At 38.5% G+C, this 21,333-nt stretch overlaps 1 protein-coding gene across 2 annotated transcripts in view; it reads right to left on the reverse strand.

Moving 5' to 3' along the window:
* Positions 1-4,839: 4,839 nt before the first annotated feature.
* Positions 4,840-21,333, reverse strand: part of LOC149184629 (uncharacterized) — a 217,713-nt gene continuing 201,219 nt past the window's right edge. For both annotated transcript variants that reach the window (XM_089417630.1, XM_089417629.1), the window contains exons 8-10: positions 5,641-5,855; positions 5,408-5,516; positions 4,840-5,305 (exon numbers count right to left, since the gene is read on the reverse strand). In XM_089417630.1, the coding sequence (XP_089273756.1) occupies positions 5,249-5,305; positions 5,408-5,516; positions 5,641-5,855 (381 nt within the window). In that variant the 3' untranslated portion in view covers positions 4,840-5,248. The remainder of the gene's footprint in view (positions 5,306-5,407; positions 5,517-5,640; positions 5,856-21,333) is intronic.

Genomic DNA, 21,333 nt, shown 5'->3' on the forward strand with positions numbered 1-21,333 from the left:
ATTTTTAATGGGGTCCCTAAGTCTAAACTTGGGAATTTAAAATATTAATGGGTATTAATCAAAATATGGGTGAGAATGATCTAGAAGGTGGATCAAGTCATGTTTTAATCTTAGTCGTTGATTAGAGACTTAATCTCGGTTGTTGAAGACTAAACAAGAAAAGTATAAAATGGAGGCTTGGGGTTGATTTAAAAAAAACACACAGAGAGATTGAGGAAATCGATTTTTTGAGGTGAAAAGTTCTCAGGAGGAAAATCAATTAGGGAGATCTTGTAGCTGAGGGGTAGTGAGAATCCGGAAGGACATTCCAGAGAATACTGACAGAGGCGGAGAGAGCTTGTAGAGAGGCAGTGCACTAGCCGGGAAAGGTTGACGTTGGGCCAGTATGGGCCCACGCAGAGCCAGAAGGGTTAGCACAGAAAAGAAAAGTTGCCTGTCACGCAGAATCCAGAACTGTCGGGAAAAGCCGAAACTGTCGGGATAGCTAACGCACAGGGCAAAAGAGGCGATGCAGGGCTGACGCAGACCCTACGTAGGGCCAGCGCAAAAGTAATCGAGGTTAGTCAATCTTGTGCCGAATCAGCCGAAATTTTGCCGAGTGAATTGAGGTAAATCTCACTCAGATTTTCCGCCAGCATTTTCTTTGTAAAGGATTGCTAGATGAGCATCCTAGATTTGTATTCAGATACTTTTCCTGCGTAATAATAAACCCTCATAATTGTTGCACCGATTTTCCCATATTGGGTTTTTTCGGGGACTATTGCGTCCAAAAATAAGTGTGTCCTATGTATCTTGTTCTTTGCTCTGTTTTCTATTTCATGAGATCAAATATTAAATTAGTGTAGGCGGCAGAAGCAATTTTCTTCAGTATTCAAAAGAAAACTTTATGAATGTAATTTAAAATCAAGTAGTTTTAGTAGGGGTTCCTTCGAGTGTAGGAATTTTCACATAAACTACTAGTGAAGAAACTGGCTCTAATACCAATTGTTGGAAATATTGAGAGGGGGGTGAATAAGTATTTCACTTCAATTAGTTAATTTTTAATCTTCAAAGCATTAAATTCACATTAGTCTTAGATCAAACATAAATTAGCGCACATCACATGAACAATTAGCAAAACCATTCAACAATGCACGACATCAAGACAGTAACGAGATTTTTTAGGTGGAAACACTTCCGAGAGAAAAGCCACTAAATGATTCTTAATATAGGTCTTTAAAGATTACATCAACTAGAAGCTCCATCTTCTAAGTTTCTCCAGTTACCGTTGAAAGGAGGCTTCAACCACCTGATTTACCAACTCCAACTGAAAGGATGCTCCAACATTTTGATTTACCATCTTCAACTAGAAGGATGCTCCAACGCCCTGATTTACCAACTGCAACTAGGACACTCCAACACTCTAATTTACTAGCACCAACACCCTATACAAGCTCCAACCTATCCTAATCACCCTGTCACCTTGAAGTGTTCTTAGGCTCCAACCTAAAGAAGACTCCACTCTCTGCCTTCCACCACCCTGCCACCCTTCAATTCACCACCGCAGATCATGTTTCACAATTTTTAGACAAAATCCATCATTACTCAATATTAATACAAAAACAAACTACAATACAATCTCTGCTCAATCAAATTTGTTTCTACCCAATATGTACATCAAACCCTAGCTTCTTAAAACTTAATTATCTCCTTCTCAATTTGCATTGTGTCATCAAACATCTAGCCATATAACCCTAGTTCAACAATCAAGTTAGAAATGTTGTAAACCCTAGGATTCATTAGCTGCCCACACAAGCCAATAACACTGCTCACCAAATTATGTCAAACTTTAACTCAACAACAACATATCAAACATGCATCAATATTGTACCAGCATCCCCTGCATCAATGCACCAATAGTATATCATGCCAAACTTCTCTGCAATGCAAGCTTAAATTGTTCTCTCAAACCATAGTTGCTTTGATTGATCAAAAGTAAGTGAACTAACAACTCCATAACAACCCTGTAAGGTCACTATGATCAGCAACACACTCAATTCATTAATAGCTTCAAACCATGATCTTTGTCCTTGTCTCAACATATGCATCAAAACCTAAAGGGTTGATTCTTACTCAGCCATATATCATCATGTAAGCTCAACCAAACTAACAGATACTAGCGATTGATACAATTTCACTTATGACAATAGAAGGTATGCACGTCAATGATCTAACTCTCTGCAATGGTGAAATATAAACAACTCCTTCCTATTGATGTAAGCTTCAGATGAGTAATAATGATGTCCCACACTTCAGAACTAGAATTTCAATAAACACAACTAAACCATCATACCTTTGGTTTGCTAATGTGAACTTTATGTATCATACCTCAAATTGGTTGTCAATCAAATACTTTGCCCTTATCTTTTGTTAATATTGTGCCTCAGACTCTAACACAAAGAGTTTTCACTGCTCAAATTTCATTTGCACTGCAAAGATCAGCTTTGATACTAGGATTGTGACACTCGGGTTGAGATCTACACAGTCGCTCCCGGTTCAGACTCCACTCCAACCATCCAAACAAACCTCTGACACTTTAGTCGTTTTGTCCCAACAAGCTTCAAGAAGACATCTTCAATTTGTTCAATTGAAATCTCACAAGGCAAACCTCAATAGAGCTTCTGGATAACTTTTAGAAAGAGGCCTTGAATGGCAACAAAAACACTGCAATACCCCCCAGACTTTGCCTTTGAATAAGATTCAGACCACTTCGGATTATCACAAGAAAAGTTAGCAGTCAAGCCCAAAGATGATTATGTATTGGTCTCAGTCAAATTTGGGCCTCAAAATAAAGTCCTTACAGCGACGAACAAGCCCACAGATTGGCACATGATCATACTGCAAATCTATCTACAATAAATGCAGAGATAATAGTGTTGCTTTGATCTTGAAAACTCCACTGATTACGAAAGAGTGATCTCGGCATGGTGCACAGATTGCCACAGAGAGATCCGAGTTTTATGCCACTGAGACTACCTCCAACATCCTTCACCCAGTCATATGTTAGGGTCTGGATTTTCTTCACCACAGAAGGTTGAACAATACTCAAACATATACTTATGGATCCATGAAAGCTCAACGAAAATTATACCGAGATTAACCCTCAAGCCGCAGTGTTATTATCATGGAGGGTCGAAAGGCTTCCAAGGAAATAGGCTGAAATAGCACACAGTGAATCAAACGAAAAAGTCTCAGAAATGTGTATTATATCAACTACATGCTTGTCATGAACGTCTGGCAAATGGAGGGCCTAGTCAGCCTATAATGATCACAATAACTACAACAAAAGAACTTCAAAATTAACTCAGAACTTCGACCCCCTTCTTAAGGTTTGCAAGTCTACTCAAGGTTGTAGACAATCACAAAGATATTTTGCACAAAATAAGTGTTTGATTGATGTCTTTTAAGGGCAGATGAGTCCCATTTTTATAGTAGATGTGTCATCGATAGGGGTAGGCTGACCTAATCTAATGGAGGGAGCCAACCCACGAAAATTTGAATTCAAGATTTAATGCGAAATTTGTTTTGGAGCCAAAAATCTATTTCCCTTTGAGGTCGACTTAGCCTCCTAGGCAACTCACATTAATCTCCAACAAAGTAATTGATTTACTCCATAAAAATCCTCCATGTTTTAATTAATCGCTTAGCCAATTATTTTGCTGCCACATCATTTCACTTTGGAGACTTTAACCACACTATCGGGGGCACAAACTTGGATGGACACATCTCCTCATCCGTGAGGAGTTATGAAGCGTGCCACTTACCATTGGAATCAGCACGATGAAGAGAATCAAGTGAAGATGAACTTGCTTGCCAAAGCACTTGGCTTCTCATCCAAAATCCTCATTAAATGCAGGGTAGCATGACCAGAACAGAGGGACTTCTCAGGACTTACTGATCTAGAGCTTCCAATCAATGCAATCCATTGATTTATGTTAAAGAGTGTTCAAGGATAATGTTGGCATCAATCACAACACCATTCAACAATGACAAAAAGAAAAAACTCCAAGAATTACAAATACAAGGAATTAGAACTAATTATTTAAAAAGGGAAGCACACTAAAATGTCAAAAGCATTTCATTTGAATTGATAAATTGTTAAGGCCCATGTTGAACAACAAAAGAAGCCTAACCTACTTAGAAATAATTTAGACTGATGCTAAATGAAGTGCAAATCAATATTGACAATGAAATTTTAGAGTTGACAAAAGACAAACCACTTCCAGAGGCGGCTACAAAAAAACAAACAACTAAATTTTAAAGCAAGATTGAAAACTTGAAAGATAAATGGACCGATGCCATTTTAGAATATCAAAAATTACAAGTAGAAGTACAAAAAAACATTATAGCTCTGGCACCCATATTGTAGGATTGAACAGTTGTCTCAAAGACCAGACAAAAGAAGTGGTCAAGGCCTGTTAGAAATCCATTTTGCAGTACTGCATATGCATGCCCAATTAGGCCAGGGACAAGGACATGCATACTGATATATTGAATATCAATGTGACAATCTAAATGAATGCACCATCCTTATTGACTTGCGACCTGTAATAAAGTGCACATGTTTTGTAGTTACTTTTCTAACTGAAAATATTTATATATATGTAGGACTGAAAACTTATAATTAGAGAGTTAGAAATTGAGAGATGATCGAGGATTTCTGTTATATTTATGAGGAATGGTTGGCGGCTATGAAAGATGTGAATCTAAGTTTTATATTCACACTAACCTTTGCAATTGCCAATGACCACTGTCAGTTTCAGTTGCTTTGCTTATTGGTTTATTGTAAGCCATAAAATATGATCCACAGGAATAGTACATCTTCTTTTCTTGTAATATATAAATGAGATTCACGACAGAACCAACAATATTGGACCATAGTTAAAAGATGTGAATATGCAGAACAAATGTTTGTCTCTTGAAAGCATGTGATTTCATATACAAATTTACCTTGGTGCCCATTGGCAATTCAAACTATTAATAAGGGAAGCATAAATGATTCTGGCCTAAGCAGAATTCTACCTTGCATTGAAACAACAAAAAAGATTTCTCGTGACCCTCCCTTTGATTCACTATGAATTCAGCATGCATACAGATCTCTGCATTGGCAACATTCTACTTGAAACAAAAATTGTATGATCTTTAACTGAAATAGAATAAGAGCACTAGACTTCAGTGCTATTTACCCTGTAACCTTGATTGTCAGCTGTTACATTTCTCTCAAAAAGTTTCCAAGAAGTTTTTGGTCAAAAACCATGTTGGGTACCTGCAATATATAAGGAAATGATGATGGATGCTATTTGGTACAGCTTTCAAATCATTCACAACCAAGAAAAATAACTTGTAATTCAGCTGTAATATATATTACCTTGTTTCCAAAAAACATTTTTGTATTATTTGCAATGGCCTCGATAAACTTCAATTCTAGGTACTCTGGAGTCAACAGTAACTCGTTTGCTTCAGCTTCCTTCTTAACCCTACAACAAAAATATGACCAACCAACTTGTATATTTCATCTCATTTTGCCTCTTAATGGACTCAGCGTTCAGCAGATCCAAACAAGAAAATATCTTAAACGAGTGAAAACATCCAGTGATGTACCTGTAAAAATTAGAATCTGCAAGACTTTTCTCCCGATTTAAGTACATTTCATTCTCTATTATTTGTTGCATCTTTATGCTTTCTTTCTCCATAATTATTTGCTCCATGCGAATCTTACTTACGAGTGCATCTTTCTCAGCTGATGTCACAGCCATTTTCATTTCTGTTTCAGCTTCCTTTTCCACTACCTTTTGCCTCTCCATTGCTATCAGAACCTATGGTATATGGTCCAAACAATCATTAGGAACAGGAGAAATATGAATATATTCCTCTAAAAAGAAGTAACACTGGGATTCCTAATAATAATGGCCGGAAATGAGCATGCCAATCAAGAGACGAGAAGACAAGAAGGAAAAGAGAGCCTGGCATTTTAGTTAAATTTTGACATATCAATCAACATGACATTCTGAATGAGGTTTTAGAACAACCCACGTGAAAGCAGTATGAATCACTGATTTATCAAGAAACCTAAATGCCCCAGTGGTCCTACTTCTAAGTTGTTACAAATTACTGATATAAAACTATAGCACACAAGTATATTTTTGGATCTAAGAAAGCATATGATTGACCTGTCTTTTTGTGTACAGCCTCATGGACTCCAAGATAGGAGTTGATGATGTACCCACTGATTTGGGGAAAAATATGACATCCATTTCTCAATGCATCTTGATAGACCTGTTCTTGCTCTCTGCAACCCCATTCTGGTGTAGGTTGTAAGGCACTGCCAGCTTCCTCTTGATCCATGTTTCCCTGCAAAAGGTGTCAAACTCCTTGGAGGTATACTCTCCTCCATGATCTGTTCTCAACATTTTAATCTTCTTCCCTTTTTGAATTTCTACAAAAGCTTTATACTCTTGAAACTTCCCACGGTTCTCAACCTTGGTCTTCATAAAGTATATCCAGAACTTCCAATAGGAATCATCAATAAACAAAACAGTATAAACCTAATAGTGAAAATGAAGTCATGGTTCCACATACATCTGAATATATCAAGTCAAAAATCTTTCTTAACCTAAAATACTACTTGGGCCGCAGAGTTGACATGCTTCCATCGTGCACAACATTCGCGCACTAACAGCTTCTCAATCTTGACGTTTGACAATCTCTGCACCATCTCCTTCAAAATAAGCAACACTCGGTAGTGAAAACTTAAAAGTGACCCAACGTATTGTGCCAAAGCTCACACAAGTTCTCACTGTCAGGCACTAGGACTTTCACTAGATCCGCAAACAACCTGTACAGACAACTCGCTTGAACACCTCTGTCTAAAACTCCACTAGAATCCAAGCGCAACTCCAGATTATACTTGTTGATCATCACACTCGACAACACATCTTAGGTCTGTCATTGCTAAAACTGAAAGCAGATTCTCAGTCAAACCATAAACTTATAAAACACCACCAAGCTCAAGAACATCAATTGAGGACCTCCAAATGAGATGGACCCCACTCCTACTATTAGAAAGATGATATCATCACCAAGCTCTAATTGTATGTTCATATGTCTAGCGGTTTCATAGTCCACATACCATTGGACACTAGACATGTTGTTAGATGAGAGCCATGAGACCATGGAGAAGGTTGTGTTGAAAATAGTAGCGAGAAAGGTCCTTCTTTGACTTGTGCCTTAGTCAAAGAGACCAAGAAGCAGTTTTCCTTAGCATGCATGATTTCCTAAAAGTTAGAACGTGTTCCTAAAATTTAGGACGAATTCCTATAAGTTAGGACAGTTCATGAAGCAATTTGTCTAATGTGCAGAAGTGGAAGGCTCAGTTGTTGTCTTCTAGTGCAAGTTAGATTTGGGAAAAGGACAAGTGATTGAATCTCAATTTTAAATTGAGACTAGACAAGCTAAAATAGTCAGTTTGACTCAGTTAACTCATCAATCACGAGTTGACTTCCTAAAATACTACTTGCCAGAGTTATCCTATGCGAATTGCTTATAAGGAGGACGAAGACAGCATTGTACACAGTAGGATTTCAGACAAAGCCCAGGTAATTAACTTATCAGACATCAGTCTTGATTATGCAACTGAATCCATTTTGAAAAAAGGTCTAAATTTTGCCATAACCCCGAACAAAATTCCTATAAAGGATGTTATCAGTAACATTGAAGTAGCTATTAAAAACCTAGATATAGCAAAAAGTGAAGAAACCAGACAAGATATTGCAAAAATTCTGAGAACCTCTAAACCGCCTACATCTAACATTTCCATAGAAGAAAAAAGAGCTCTAAACAACCTCAGAAAAAAATAAAAGCATAGTCATCCTAAAAGCTGATAAGGGCAACGCTTCTGTAATTATGAACAGAATAGAGTATGACAATAAAATGGAAGAACATTTAAATAATAGTGGATGTTATAAAATTATCAATAAAGATCCTAGTGAGAAAATCATGTGTGAAGTAACTAAGAAAATCAAAGAATCATCTCTGGATGATGTCACAAAAAAGAAAATCATCCCTAATAGTTCCATTATTCCTAGAATTTATGGAGCTCCTAAAGTCCATAAACCTAACATACCTCTCAGACCTATAGTTAATACCATAGGTTCCCCTACTTACCTTTTGGCAAAACACCTAGCCAAAAAACTCAGACCCCTGTCTGGCAATACCCCTTCTTATATTAAAGACTCCTATTTGTTTGTTCAATGGATTAATAACATAGAAATGAAAGATGAAGACCTTATGGTTAGCTTTGATATTGTATCCCTTTATACCATGATTCCTATTGATGAAGCCATTGAGATCATGAGAAACATCACTGATAAAGAAATTGTGGATCTTCTGGAACTATGCTTGAAATCCTCTTACTTCAGCTTCAAAGGTAAAATTTATGAACAAACTCATGGTGTGGCTATGGGCTCTCCTCTATCCCCCATAATTGCCAACATCTTTATGGAGCACTTTGAACAAAAGCTCTTAGGTCATTTCCATACACCCCTGAAGAATGGAAAAGGTTTGTTGACGACATATTTTCCAAATGGAGTCATGGAAAAGAAAAACTTGACCTATTCCTCAATCACTTAAATAGCCTCTCTGACCATATAAAATTCACTATTGAAATTGAAAACAACAACCAACTTCCCTTTCTCGATATCCTTCTAACTAAAAGAGATGGGTCTCTTGGTTTCCAAGTCTACAGAAAGAAAACCCATACAGAAAGATATCTTCATGCAAATTCCCATCACCACCCTAAACAGAAGATTGGCATCATTAGGACCTTAACTACTAAGGCGGCCATAATATCTGATGCGGACCATCTAAATGATGAGCTTAACCATATTCACAAGGTGTTTGAACTAAATGGCTACAATAGAAATACCATCAAGAAAGCTATGCACCTATCCCTAAACAAGATTAACAATGATATTGAAAATCAAAATTTATCCACTCCTCAAGTCTCCCTTCCATACATAAAAGGCACCACTGATAAAATCTCTAAAATTCTTAATAAACATAACATTAATGTAGCATTCACCCCTGCTAATACCATCAGACAATTATTCAACTCTGTCAAGGATCCCATAAACCCTAAACTTCAAAAAGGTGTTTATGTGATTCCTTGCTCATGTGGTAAGGAATACATAGGCGAAACGGGTAGGTCTCTTAATATTAGAATTAAAGAACACACTGCTGACTTAAGAAGAGAAAGGACCTCTAAATCAGCCTTAGCTGAACATGTTCACTCTTCCTCTCATTACATCTGCCTAGAAGACGTCAAACTGGTTAGAAAAGAAGACCACTATCTCAAAAGGAAAATCAAGGAAGCCATTGAAATAGAAAAAAGGAAGAATAACCTGAACCGAGACGATGGATTGAAACTAAGCAACACCTGGAAACCATTACTTGAAACCTTAAAGCCAATAATTAAATATGTTTCCTAAAAAAACTTTTAAAAAAAATAAAAAAATAAAAATAAACAAATAATAAAATCATCAATTATGTAATATCCTCCTTAAAACAATAGATTTAATTAACAATCATAAACATAAATTAGTCATAGATTTCTTCACATATAATCATTTGATATCATAAAAAAATAACTAATAGAATGCATATAGGTGTAGTTACTCAAAACTTCAAAAAAAAATAATAATAATAATAATAATAATGAATAATAATAATAATAAATAAACTCTAGAAATTATAGATAAATAACTCACTAAAACCAAAAAAATAAAAAAAATTAAAAAAAATAAAAAAATTAATTAAGCAAATAAATTATAAAACAAATTAATCAAATAAATAAATAATTAAACAAAGAAATAAGTACATTAAATTAAAATAATAAACTTATTAAAAAAATAATAAATAATAAATTTGTTAACTAATCTATCCGTTTAATTAACTATCAAAAATTAGTTAATTAGTAAAACATAGTAATTAATCAATCAAAAAAAAAAAATTAATTTTTCATAAAAGTATTAAGCCTAATAATTCATTCAAGAAATAGAAAAATAAGTAATTAATTTATCCCTGTAAACTTATTAATTAATGAATTAGTTAATCAAATTATTAAATTAATAATGTAAATAAATGAATAAACATATTAATAAAGAATACATAATTAAATTAATTAATTTTATTAATCAAACAAATTAATTTATTATTTAAACAAATTAATGAATCAATTGAACCAATTATTTAAAATAAAATTAATAAACATAATAATTAATTCTATAAATAATAAAATTAATCGATTAAGTTATCTCCTTGAATAAATTAATTAATTAATTAAAAATAATAATAATAAATAATTTAATTAATTAATTAAATAAAAAGATAAGAGCCGACCTATTTTCTTATTTCTTTTGTTTAATAACTTATATATATACCCTAATTATAGCTCTTGGATACATCATTAAGATCTTAAGAATATCTATTGACGCATCCTCCCCTGATGATGGACTCACTTGGTAGTCCGAAACGTTGGGTTAATAAAACTCTACAACAGGTCATTCCTCCTCTACCTAAAACTATCCTCACCTGTATGGATTCATTATTTAAAAAAATCTCGATAACATTCCGATTTTATCTCGAAATCACAATTTTTTGGCCTAGTCGATGTTTGCTGATTTTTAAAAATATTTTTATGGTATCTTAATTTTGTCGATGTTTGCCAATTTTCACTGATCTTTTCCCGATCTTTATGATTTTTCGGTTTTCCGGATCCTTGCTGATTTTATCCCGGTACCGATGTTCACAACATTGGTGTGAACTTGTGAGAGGAAGAGCGTGCAAGAGAAGCTTGTGTGCAGATTTCAGGAGAAATTTCCCTAGGGATTTGCGCAAGGATTTAGGGAGAATTCCTTAAATAATAGGAGCAGCCTATGTGTATAGAAATAGGGAGGCAGAGTCAGGCTACTTGCAGGTGTTTCAAGCCTAGTTCAGGCAGCGAGAACCATTGTGTTTTCTGTCAAAAGTAAAACAATATTGTATTGTAAGAGATCTATTGCTCATTCTTCTATCAATAAAATTCTCAAACAGGTAAAGGGTTTTCCCGCTTGGAGTTGCAATAGGCCGAAATTTAGCCCTGTTGACCCAGTTGGCTAATTTTCAAGGGGAGTTGCAGGAGACCGAAATTCAGCCTTGTCGACCAGGTTGATTGAATTTCAAAAGGAGTTCCAGCAGGCGGAAAAGTGGTATGTTTGACCAGATTTGACTTATTGGATTTTGTGGTCAGTTTGACAAATTTTTTACTAGGAAAATCATATTGTACTTTTGATGAATTGAATAATTTATTTATACTACGAAAAGATGGCTGGGTTTTCCCCTCGTTAGGGTTTTCCAAGTGGAAAAATTTGTCTCTTGTGTTTGGCTGTCTCTTCATGATCCTACTGTCATTATTATTTTACTCTTGAGATTTTCTATGTATAATTGCTTAATGATGAATGTGACATAATATTGCCAATGGTTATTTGGCTAGTGGGTTGAGTGAGTGCCTTATAGCATCGGCAAAGGACAAGCCGCACCCGCCATGAAAGGGTGCATCCCTTGGGGTAAATGAACCCATTCAACTTGTATATATAAACATGATGTAACACTTCATTTGATTATGCACTCAAGATCATATTTTTTCTTTAGAAAATTATGCTTATGTTGCAGTCCACCAAGTTCCAAGTTTTTGCATGATTTAATGCCCAAAACCCATCATGAACATATGACTGATATATACATTAATTTTGCATTTGACTTGAAACAAAAGCTACTCTACTATCTTTTCTTTTCAACAGCTGATACAAGAAATTATTGCAAGCACACACATCAAATGAGACACTTGTTTTTGGTCTACGACCCTAGAAAAACCCACAAGGGGAAAACTAGTTTAAGAGAGGATTTATTTGCTTCTTTCGAAATTTCTTACAACAAAAAATTTCATCTTATCTATTCCCTTGAAGGAGTGGCTCAGAGGTCCTCATTCAACTGAGTTCTAAGCTGATAATTATGACACACAGTCAGCTCTCCTCTAGCTAGAATTTCAGCCTCTTATCTGCTCCTTCAACACTGGAAATCATGTAATATTGTAGCAAGGAAGGGCTTCATTTGACTTGTGCCTAGTCAAAGAAGCAGATTTGAATTCAGTCTCCTAGAAATTCGAATTAGCTGTCAGTTGTGTTAAAATTGGCAACTAGGGCCAAACTCCATGTGGGTCACCTTATTTATGGCTGCTGATATTTTTCCTAGATTCCTCTCGTCAAGAGGTGTAGGATTGATCTAAAGATCATCTGATTCCGACAAGTATTTATGGAGATATGAATTTATTTCTAATTACTTGACAAATTGTCAAGGTTGGCCAGCAGCTAAGTGTGTGGCACACATACCCAGCGTTTCATATAAGTAGAAGAGAGGTTGAGTCATTTGGAACTTATTCATTCACTCATCTTCTCTCTCTCCTATGCATCAAAGGAGCCTCTCTCTCTCTCACACAGATGTGGCTGGAAAAGAAGACGCAGTAGGGCAAGGCAGACGCAGGAAGGACGCAGGGGCTGCAAGTCATCTCTTTGACCAGCGTTGGCCAAGCGTTGACCATCTAGGAGTGCGGATTTGGTGTGGCTGCCTCTCCTAAGCAGGCCGCAGATTTTGGCACGAAAACCGAGGTGATTTGACCTCTAGTTTGACCAGTGTTGACTGCCCTAGTTTGGGGCAGCAAGTTGACTTCAGTGAACTGCAGTTTGACTGGGTTTTCAGGGCTGTTCAAGGGCTGTTTCTTCAGGCTGTTCGAGGATTAGCTGACCAGAAATTGACCAAACATATTGGAGGTCAATTTCCACTCGTTTGACCAAGTTTGACTTTGCTGATCTAGGGTTTGCTGCTGCTGATATAAAATTACAGAATTCTGATTTTGTACTATTTCTCTCTGCTGAACTATTGAAGATAAAAGAAAATTTGATCAAAGGGTTTCCCCACATTGGGGTTTGTGTCCCTCGCTAGCCACCACATCTTGTGTCTCTTGCCTTGGCTTGTTTTCTGTCGATCATTCAATGTTCTATCTGCACTTTACTTTATGTATATGTGATTGCTAATCTGTGGGTAATAAGAAGAAAAATAAGTAAACTGCTCTAAGCATAGAACATACTAGAATTTAACATGGTATCGAAGCTGAGGTGGAGACAAAGCCCAAGCAAGAACAAGAGCAATCTCCGAAGAGAAGGTTGGCAAGGCTATCTTAAATAAATCATGGGGTTCTCAACACACTTCCCTGCTGAAGACAAACTCCGTGAGAAGTCTGACTATCACGGATGGAAGATGTCTCTCGATTTAACATTAGAAGAGCAGGAAGTGTTGGACCATGTGAGAGGCAGAATTGTTGAGCCTCCATTAAATGCATCCGTTGCTGCTAGAAACAAATCGACCAAGGGAGAAGTCAAAGCAAGGAAGATCATCTGGGACTCTATCGACAAGCGCCTGGTGGCCTATGTTTCCGAGCTGACCACCTCCAAGGAAATCTACGACAGACTGGTCAGTTTATTTAAAGTTAATGATGCAAATCAAGTTTTGTTCCTTAGAAATAAGTTGAAGGGAAAATTAATAAGGGCAAAGATGAGAGTATGCAAGCATATTTCTTAAGGATCACCGAGATCAAGACGATCTCCTATCTATTGGGGAAGTAATTCCTAACAGGGAAATGACACTCACAACTCTTGGAAGACTTCCATCTGAATGGTATATATTCAGGACTACTCTTCTCAACAATAACGTAATTCCTGGATTTGAGGAATTGATGGCTAGATGCATTCAAGGAGAAACAAGGATGGAAAAGCAAGAAATGCCCGCACTTAAAGGCCATCCCTCTGCTTTCTCTTCTCATGCTAAAAGAAGAAACAATTCTGGGTCTAAATTCAAAGGAAAGGCTGGAAGAAACAATTATGGGTCTAAATTCAAAGGAAAGGCTGGACCGAAGGGTGGAAGAAAAGGACGATGTTACAATTGCAATAAAACGGGCCACTATGCAAGGGAGTGCCCTGATAAAAGGGACTCACACCGGGACGATGATCAAAATCACTCTCAAGGAAACCAAAGGAATGGCAGGTCAAATGGCAGAGGCAAAATAAATGCCGGAAATCAAGGAAGAGGACAACCCTTCAAGAAGGCAAGAAACTCCACGTATGAATCTAACATTGTTAACAATAAGCAAGATGAATATTATCTACCAGCGGCTCTCTCTACTACTACTCCCCCGGACTCGTTGGGAAATTGGATTATTGATAGTGGTGCCTCAAGGCACTTCACTAGTTACAAAGAAGCTCTCTCTAATCTGGTAGAGAAGGAAACCAACCTGGAAATTGTTCTTGGGGACAATTCAAAATATCCCGTGAAAGGCGTAGGAAATATCACTCTTCAATTGAATCAGGGAAATACAATCCATTTATAGGATGTATTATATGTATCTGATCTCAAAAAGAACTTGATGTCCATTTCGGCAATGGAGGACAAAGGCTACAAGGTGGCCTTCAGCGATGACAAGGTATGTGTATGGAAAAAAAAACTTTAAAGATGCTTTCACTCTTGGGTTTCGAGTTGATTCATTATATCAGGTCAAAGGAAGTCCGCTGGGTGTCATGTCTTGTGACACATCCCTTCAGTCCGAACTATGGCATCGGAGGTTTGCTCACCTTCATTACAAAGCTCTACCCGATGTGAGAAAAATGGTAACAGGGATGCCCGAATTCAGATTAGAGCAAGAAGGTGCATGTCCAGGATGTGCCGAAGGAAAGCTCAAAAGGGGACCATTCCCCTCAAGCCAAAGCAAGACCTCCGATATATTGCAGTTGGTTCACTCAGACATATCCGGTATGATGCCTGTGAACTCCTTGGGAGGATATTTATATTACCTCACTTTTACAGATGATTATTCTCGCAAGACTTGGATATACTTCTTGAAAAAGAAGGATGAAGTGTTCTCCTGGTTTCGGCATTTCAAAGCCTTGATCGAGAATCAGACCGAAAAGAAGATAAAGACCTTAAAGAATGATAATGGGACTGAATATGAATCCAATGAGTTTCATGACTTTTGCGATGAGGTTGGCATTAAGAGGGAGACTACTACACCATATACTCCTGAGCAGAATGGTGTGGTGGAAAGGAAGAATCGTACAATTGTGGAAGTTGTCTGTGCTATGCTCCATGATCAAAGATTTCCAAAGTTTCTATGGGTCGAAGCTGCAAATACCGCCGTATATGTACAAATTTGATGCCCTCATCAAGCATTGGGTTCCAAGACTCCTGAAGAGATGTTCATTGGTAAGAAACCTGAGATAAATTTTAGAATTTTTGGAAGCCCTGTATATTTTCATGTGCCGAAGGAGAAAAGGAATAAATTGGGTGCATCTGGAAAGAAAGGAATCTTCGTGGGCTATAGCGAAAATACTAAAGGCTATAGATTCTATGTCGCTGGTCAAAGGGAAGTCGAGATTAGCCATGATGTCACCTTTGATGAAGATATGGCTCTTAGCAAAGTAGACAATCTTCCTACTCTAAAAGTATCTAAAGAAACTGACACCGGGGAACCGAAGGAAAAGGAAGATGAGACGATGCCCGATGTGGAAGAACCTATGGATCCTATTGATCCTCCTCCGCAAGAGCCTTACTCTTCTAGGAAGAGGCCTTCATGGCTTAGGGGGACACTTGATGATGCTGAAAGACAAATTGCACCCAGAGGAACCTTCCGTAAAAGTAAGAAGCCGAACAAATATCAGGGATACCTGACCATCATGAGCACGATCATCCAAAATGAGCCTTCGTCATTCACAGATGTTGTCAAGCATCAAGTATGGAAGGATGCTATGACCGAGGAATATAAGTCCATCATGAAAAACAATGTTTGGGATGTGGTCCCCAAACCCCAAGACAAAGCAATTGTCACTTAAAAATGGCTTTACAAGATAAAGCATGCAGTTGATGGAAGTGCGGAAAAGTATAAGGCTCCTTTTGTCGCTCGTGGCTTCTCCCAGAAGGAAGGTATAGACTATGACGAGATATTTGCACCTGTTGCCCGATATACCACCATCCGCTCGATCATAGCCCTTGCTGCTTCGCAAGGATGGAACCTACATCAGATGGATGTCAACACTGCATTCTTACATGGTTCGATCAAGGAGGAGGTCTATGTGGAGCAACCCAAAAGATTTGAGATTTATGATCGAGAATCTCATGTGTGCAGGTTGAAGAAGGCCCTCTATGGGCTAAAGCAAGCACCCGAGTGTGGTATGAGAGGATCGATAGCTACTTGATGAAGCTGGGATTCACTAGGAGTGAAGTCGTCCCTAACCTTTACTTTAAGGTTGCAGATGACAAGCCTCTCACACTGGTGCTATATGTTGACGACCTCTTTCTAACAGGCGCAGACCCTCTCATTCACAAATGTAAAAGGGAGTTGGCTTCTAAGTTCGAGAGGAAAGACCTAGGACTTAGGCATTATTTCCTAGGACTAGAAGTCTGGCAGAAACCAAGGAAGATTTTCCATCTCAAGGAAAATACGTGGTGAAAATATTGGAGAGATTCGGCATGGTGGACTGCAAGCCTATAACTACCCCGATGGAGCTTGAATTTAAGAAGTTAAGCGGTGGTGCTACCGGACCTGTTTTACGAAATGCTACCGAGTATCGTCAACTCGTTGAAGCACTGATGTTCTTGGTGAACTCCCGTCCGGATATATGCTTTGCAGTCAACACATTGAGTCAACATATGGCTGAGCCTCACCACTCACATTGGATTGGTGCCAAGAATCTGTTGAGATATCTTTGTCGCACGATCACTCATGGGTTGAGATACACAGTCAAAGATGTGAGACTACTTGGATATATCGATGCTGACTGGGCAGGCAGTGTGGTGGACCGAAAGAGCACTTCAGGGTGTTGTTTTTCTTTGGGATCTACCTCGATATCCTGGATGAGCAAGAAGCAGAAATCGGTGGCTTTAAGCACCACCGAGGCAGAGTACATTGCTGCTAGTATGGCCTCCTGTGAGGCAGTCTGGTTGTGAAAGCTCTTCAATGAGCTGTTTGATTTACATTCGATACCACCGTGATCCTGTGTGAAAACCAGAGCATGATTCGTTTATCAGAGAATCCTGTATTTCATGATCGCTCCAAGCATATCGATATCAGGTACCACTATGTTCAAGATATGGTGCAGCGAGGAGTAATAAGGCTCCAACATATCAATACAGATGAACAGGTCGCCGACATTTTAACAAAGCCCCTGGGAAAAGTCAAATTCTTGACTTTTCGAGAACGACTTGGTGTCGTTCAAAGACCCTCTTATGAGGGTCGAGTATGATGTATTGAGCTCTGGGAGCTCCAGGGGGGCACGGGGTACTTCTTGGAGCAACATGTGACCACAAGGCGACTCACCATCCCCTGGTGGTGCACTATGTACAGGGTAAAAGGTTCAACCTTCCCCTGTGACACCCCGTGGCAACTGTGGAACAAGATGATTAGTTCTCCTGTGGGCCAAGATGATTAGTTCTCCGTGGCGACTGTGGAACAGGATGATTAGTTCTCCTGTGGGCCAGGATGATTCGTTCTCCGTGGCGACTGTGGAACAGGATGATTAGTTCTCCTGTGGGCCAGGATGATTAGTTCTCCATGGCGAATGTGGAACAGGATGATTAGTTCTCCTGTGGGCCAGGATGATTCGTTCTCCGTGGCAACTGTGGAACAGGATGATTAGTTCTCCTGTGGGCCAAGATGATTCGTTCTCCATGGCGACTGTGGAACAAGATGATTAGTTCTCCTGTGGGCCAGGATGATTAGTTCTCTGTGGCATCTATTGGACAGGATGATTCGTTCTCCTATGGACAAGATGATTAGTTCTCCTATCGAGGCATCCTACCCATGCAGTCTGGGACTCATGGGAAGTACCTCTCATCCAATCAATGAGCAGGGAAATGAGGTTAGGGACCATAGTAGTACTATCAATGGACGCATCATTGTATCTACCGTACTCCCTATGCTAGGATGACCTCCATTGACCTGGGATCAATGACACTGATATGGGATCAGTGAGAGTGGTACACACTCTAAGACTGACTTCGGGTCAGTGGAGGATGGTATGATACATCCTCGATCATTTCTTCTTCTTCATAGTTCGAGCAGAGCAGAGCAGGGGTCAAGTTGTGCAGGGCAACGCATTTGATGGATGGATAGTAGCGAAGGTCAGACGGATTGCAAATGGAGTTCTCCCTAGTTGAGAGGGAGTGTTAAAATTGGCAACTAGGGCCAAACTCCATGTGGGTCACCTTATTTATGGCTGTTGATATTTTTCCTAGACTCCTCTCATCAAGAGGTGTAGGATTGATCTAAAGATCATCCGATTCCGACAAGTATTTATGGAGATATGAGTTTATTTCTAATTACTTGACAAATTGTCAAGGTCAGCCAGCAGCTAAGTGTGTGGCACACATGCCCAGCGTTTCATATAAATAGAAGAGAGGTTGAGTCATTTGGAACTTATTCATTCACTCATCTTCTCTCTCTCCCACGAATCAAAGGAGCCTCTCTCTCTCTCACATCTGGCTGGAAAAGAAGACGCAGTAGGGCAAGGCAGACGCAGGAAGAAAGACGCAGGGGGGCTGCAAGTCATCTCTTTGACCAACGTTGACCAAGTGTTGACCATCTAGGAGTGCGGATTTGGTGTGGCTGCCTCTCCTAGGCAGGCCACAAATTTTGGCACAAAAACCGAGGTGATCTGACCTCTAGTTTGACCAGTGTTGTCTGCCCTAGTTGGGGGCAGCAAGTTGACTTCAGTCAACTGTAGCTTGACTACGTTTTCAGGGCTGTTCAAGGGTTGTTTCTTCAAGTTGTTTGAGGGTTAGCTGACCAAAAATTGACCAAACATATTGGAGGTCAATTTCCACTCGTTTGACCAAGTTTGACTTTGCTGATCTAGGGTTTGCTGTTGCTGATATAAAATTACAGAACTCTGATTTTGTACTATTTCTCTCTGTTGAACTATTGAAGATAAAAGAAGATTTGATCAAAGGGTTTCCCTGCATTGGGATTTGTCCCTGGCTAGCCGCCACATCTTGTGTCTCTTGTCTTGCCTTGTTTTCTGTTGATCATTTAATGTTCTATCTGCACTTTACTTTATGTATATGTGATTGCTAATCTGTGGGTAATAAGAAGAAAAATAAGTAAAATGCTCTAAGAATAGAACATACCATAATTTAACAAGCTGACATGTGTAATGTGGCCTATCACTAGGTTATTGTCAGTTAATTCGAGTTAGACGGCTTTTAGTGAGTTGTGTGTAGTGGATTGCTATTATTTAGCAATCTAATTGAGTTGACTACTAGTGTCTGTCAGTTAACTAATCACTAGTCTGGAATAGAGATAGTTTAGAGTTTAGTTGAGATGTTTGAATTTTGTTAACTCAACTGACTCTCAGTTAACTAGTTATAGCGGCTAAAATTAGCTCTAGTTGGTCATGCAATTCGAACTACCTATTGAGACTGGATGGAGGCACAATTGTAATCATTATTGTAAAATAGGTTTTGTGTACAAGCTTGAGAATTGAGCAAGCATATTTCTCTTGTGAATTGCGCAAGGAAAAAGGAGACATTCCTATCTTTTAGGGGTTGAATTGCGCAAGGAAATAGGAGCATCCTTGCAGGTTGATTTGGCTATGTGTTGGGCAATTCTTCAAGAGCAATTCATCAGTATTACAAAGGCTTCAGGCTTGACGCAGATTCTTTGTAATAGATCAAATTGCTCAGTTGATAATACAAGCAAGAGGCGTTTTTCCCAGTTGGGTTCCCCAGATAAATATTGTGTTGAATGTGTGATTGATCTATTGTAATTGTGTTTCTATTCTTTTTTTTCATTCCGCAAAATTTTGAGTAGAAGAAATTTTGTGTGTTTTGTTATCAATTTGATATCATTAGCAGTTGCAAGAGTTGCAGGATTTTCTACATGGTATTAGAGCAGAAAACAACGTAGAGACCTTGTTCCTTGATCAGATCCAAAGCGAGTTGAAGAGGAGATTAGTTGGTGCACGAATTCTACAAGTGCGGGAATCATGTCAATCTATGGTTTGAGCACAGAGCATGCCCTAGAAGGAACTTTGAATTTTTGTGCATGGAAGGATAGAATCGAGGTTCTGTTAGATGATAATGGAGTTTTGGAATGCATCAAGAATGATATTCCTAAACCTCCTGCATTAGATGCTCAGCAGCTAACTCAATGGAGGAAGGATTCTACCAAAGCTAGGAGGATGATCCTAGATGGATTTAGAGACCATAATGTTCCAAATTTGCATTGGAAGGAGACAACATTCCAAATGTGGATCGCCTGTACTGATCTTTTCGAAAGCAATAGTGATACCAAAAAACTTGCTTTGAAGAACAAATTGAGGAGCATTCGAATGGGCAAGGATGAGCCCATTATTACATATCTATCCAAGTTAGCTCAAGTGAGGGATGAACTTGGAGGTGTTGGAGAGACAGTTCCATCATCAGAGATGGTGAGCCTTGCTCTTCTTGGGCTTCCAAAATCTTGGCATAGTTTCTAGGATACTTTGAATGGCAGAGATAAGCTCCCTAATTGGGAGAGATTGTGGTCAGATCTCGTGCAAGAAGAGATAAGGAGGAATACAAGAGATGGAGTCTCAGCTAGAGCTGATGAGGAGGAGAACTTTGCTTTAGTTGGCAAAGGGAAGAAAGCCAAGGGTAAGAAGGCCCAAGGCAAACCTGAATCTAGTTAGAATGGAGGCAAGAAAAAGAAGGATCTTAGCAAGATTAAATATTTTCATTGCCATGAATTTGGGCATTATGCTATAAAATGTCCAAACAAGAAATCCAACAAGCATGTTGTAGCGAGGCCCTCTCTTCTCAATTCGAATTGGATTTCTCTCTAATAGCTTGCATGGCAGGGTCAGTTCGAGGTAGTGTGTGGTATATTGACCCAGGGGCTTCATTCTGTATGACAGGGAATAAAGTGTTCTTCAGTAGATTGGAGGGGAAAGACATGCAATTCCATATTGAGCTTGGTGATGATGGGAGATATATGACCAAAGGAATTGGTACAGTAGCCTTTAAGAGGGAGTCTGGTTCCCTTCTCCACCTCAATAATGTGATGTATGTCCTTGGATTGAAGAAAAACCTTGTCTCAGTTGCAGTTCTTGAAGACAAAGGGTATGATGTAGTATTCAACATTTTTCTTCAGGTCAGGTCAAGCAAATTGGTGTCAGGATCAAA

Source organism: Pinus tabuliformis, chromosome 3_2 (genome assembly GCF_031772625.1).
Source record: "Pinus tabuliformis cultivar Carrire ecotype Pingquan chromosome 3_2, CPIR1, whole genome shotgun sequence".
In the NCBI taxonomy this organism is placed as follows: domain Eukaryota; kingdom Viridiplantae; phylum Streptophyta; class Pinopsida; order Pinales; family Pinaceae; genus Pinus; species Pinus tabuliformis.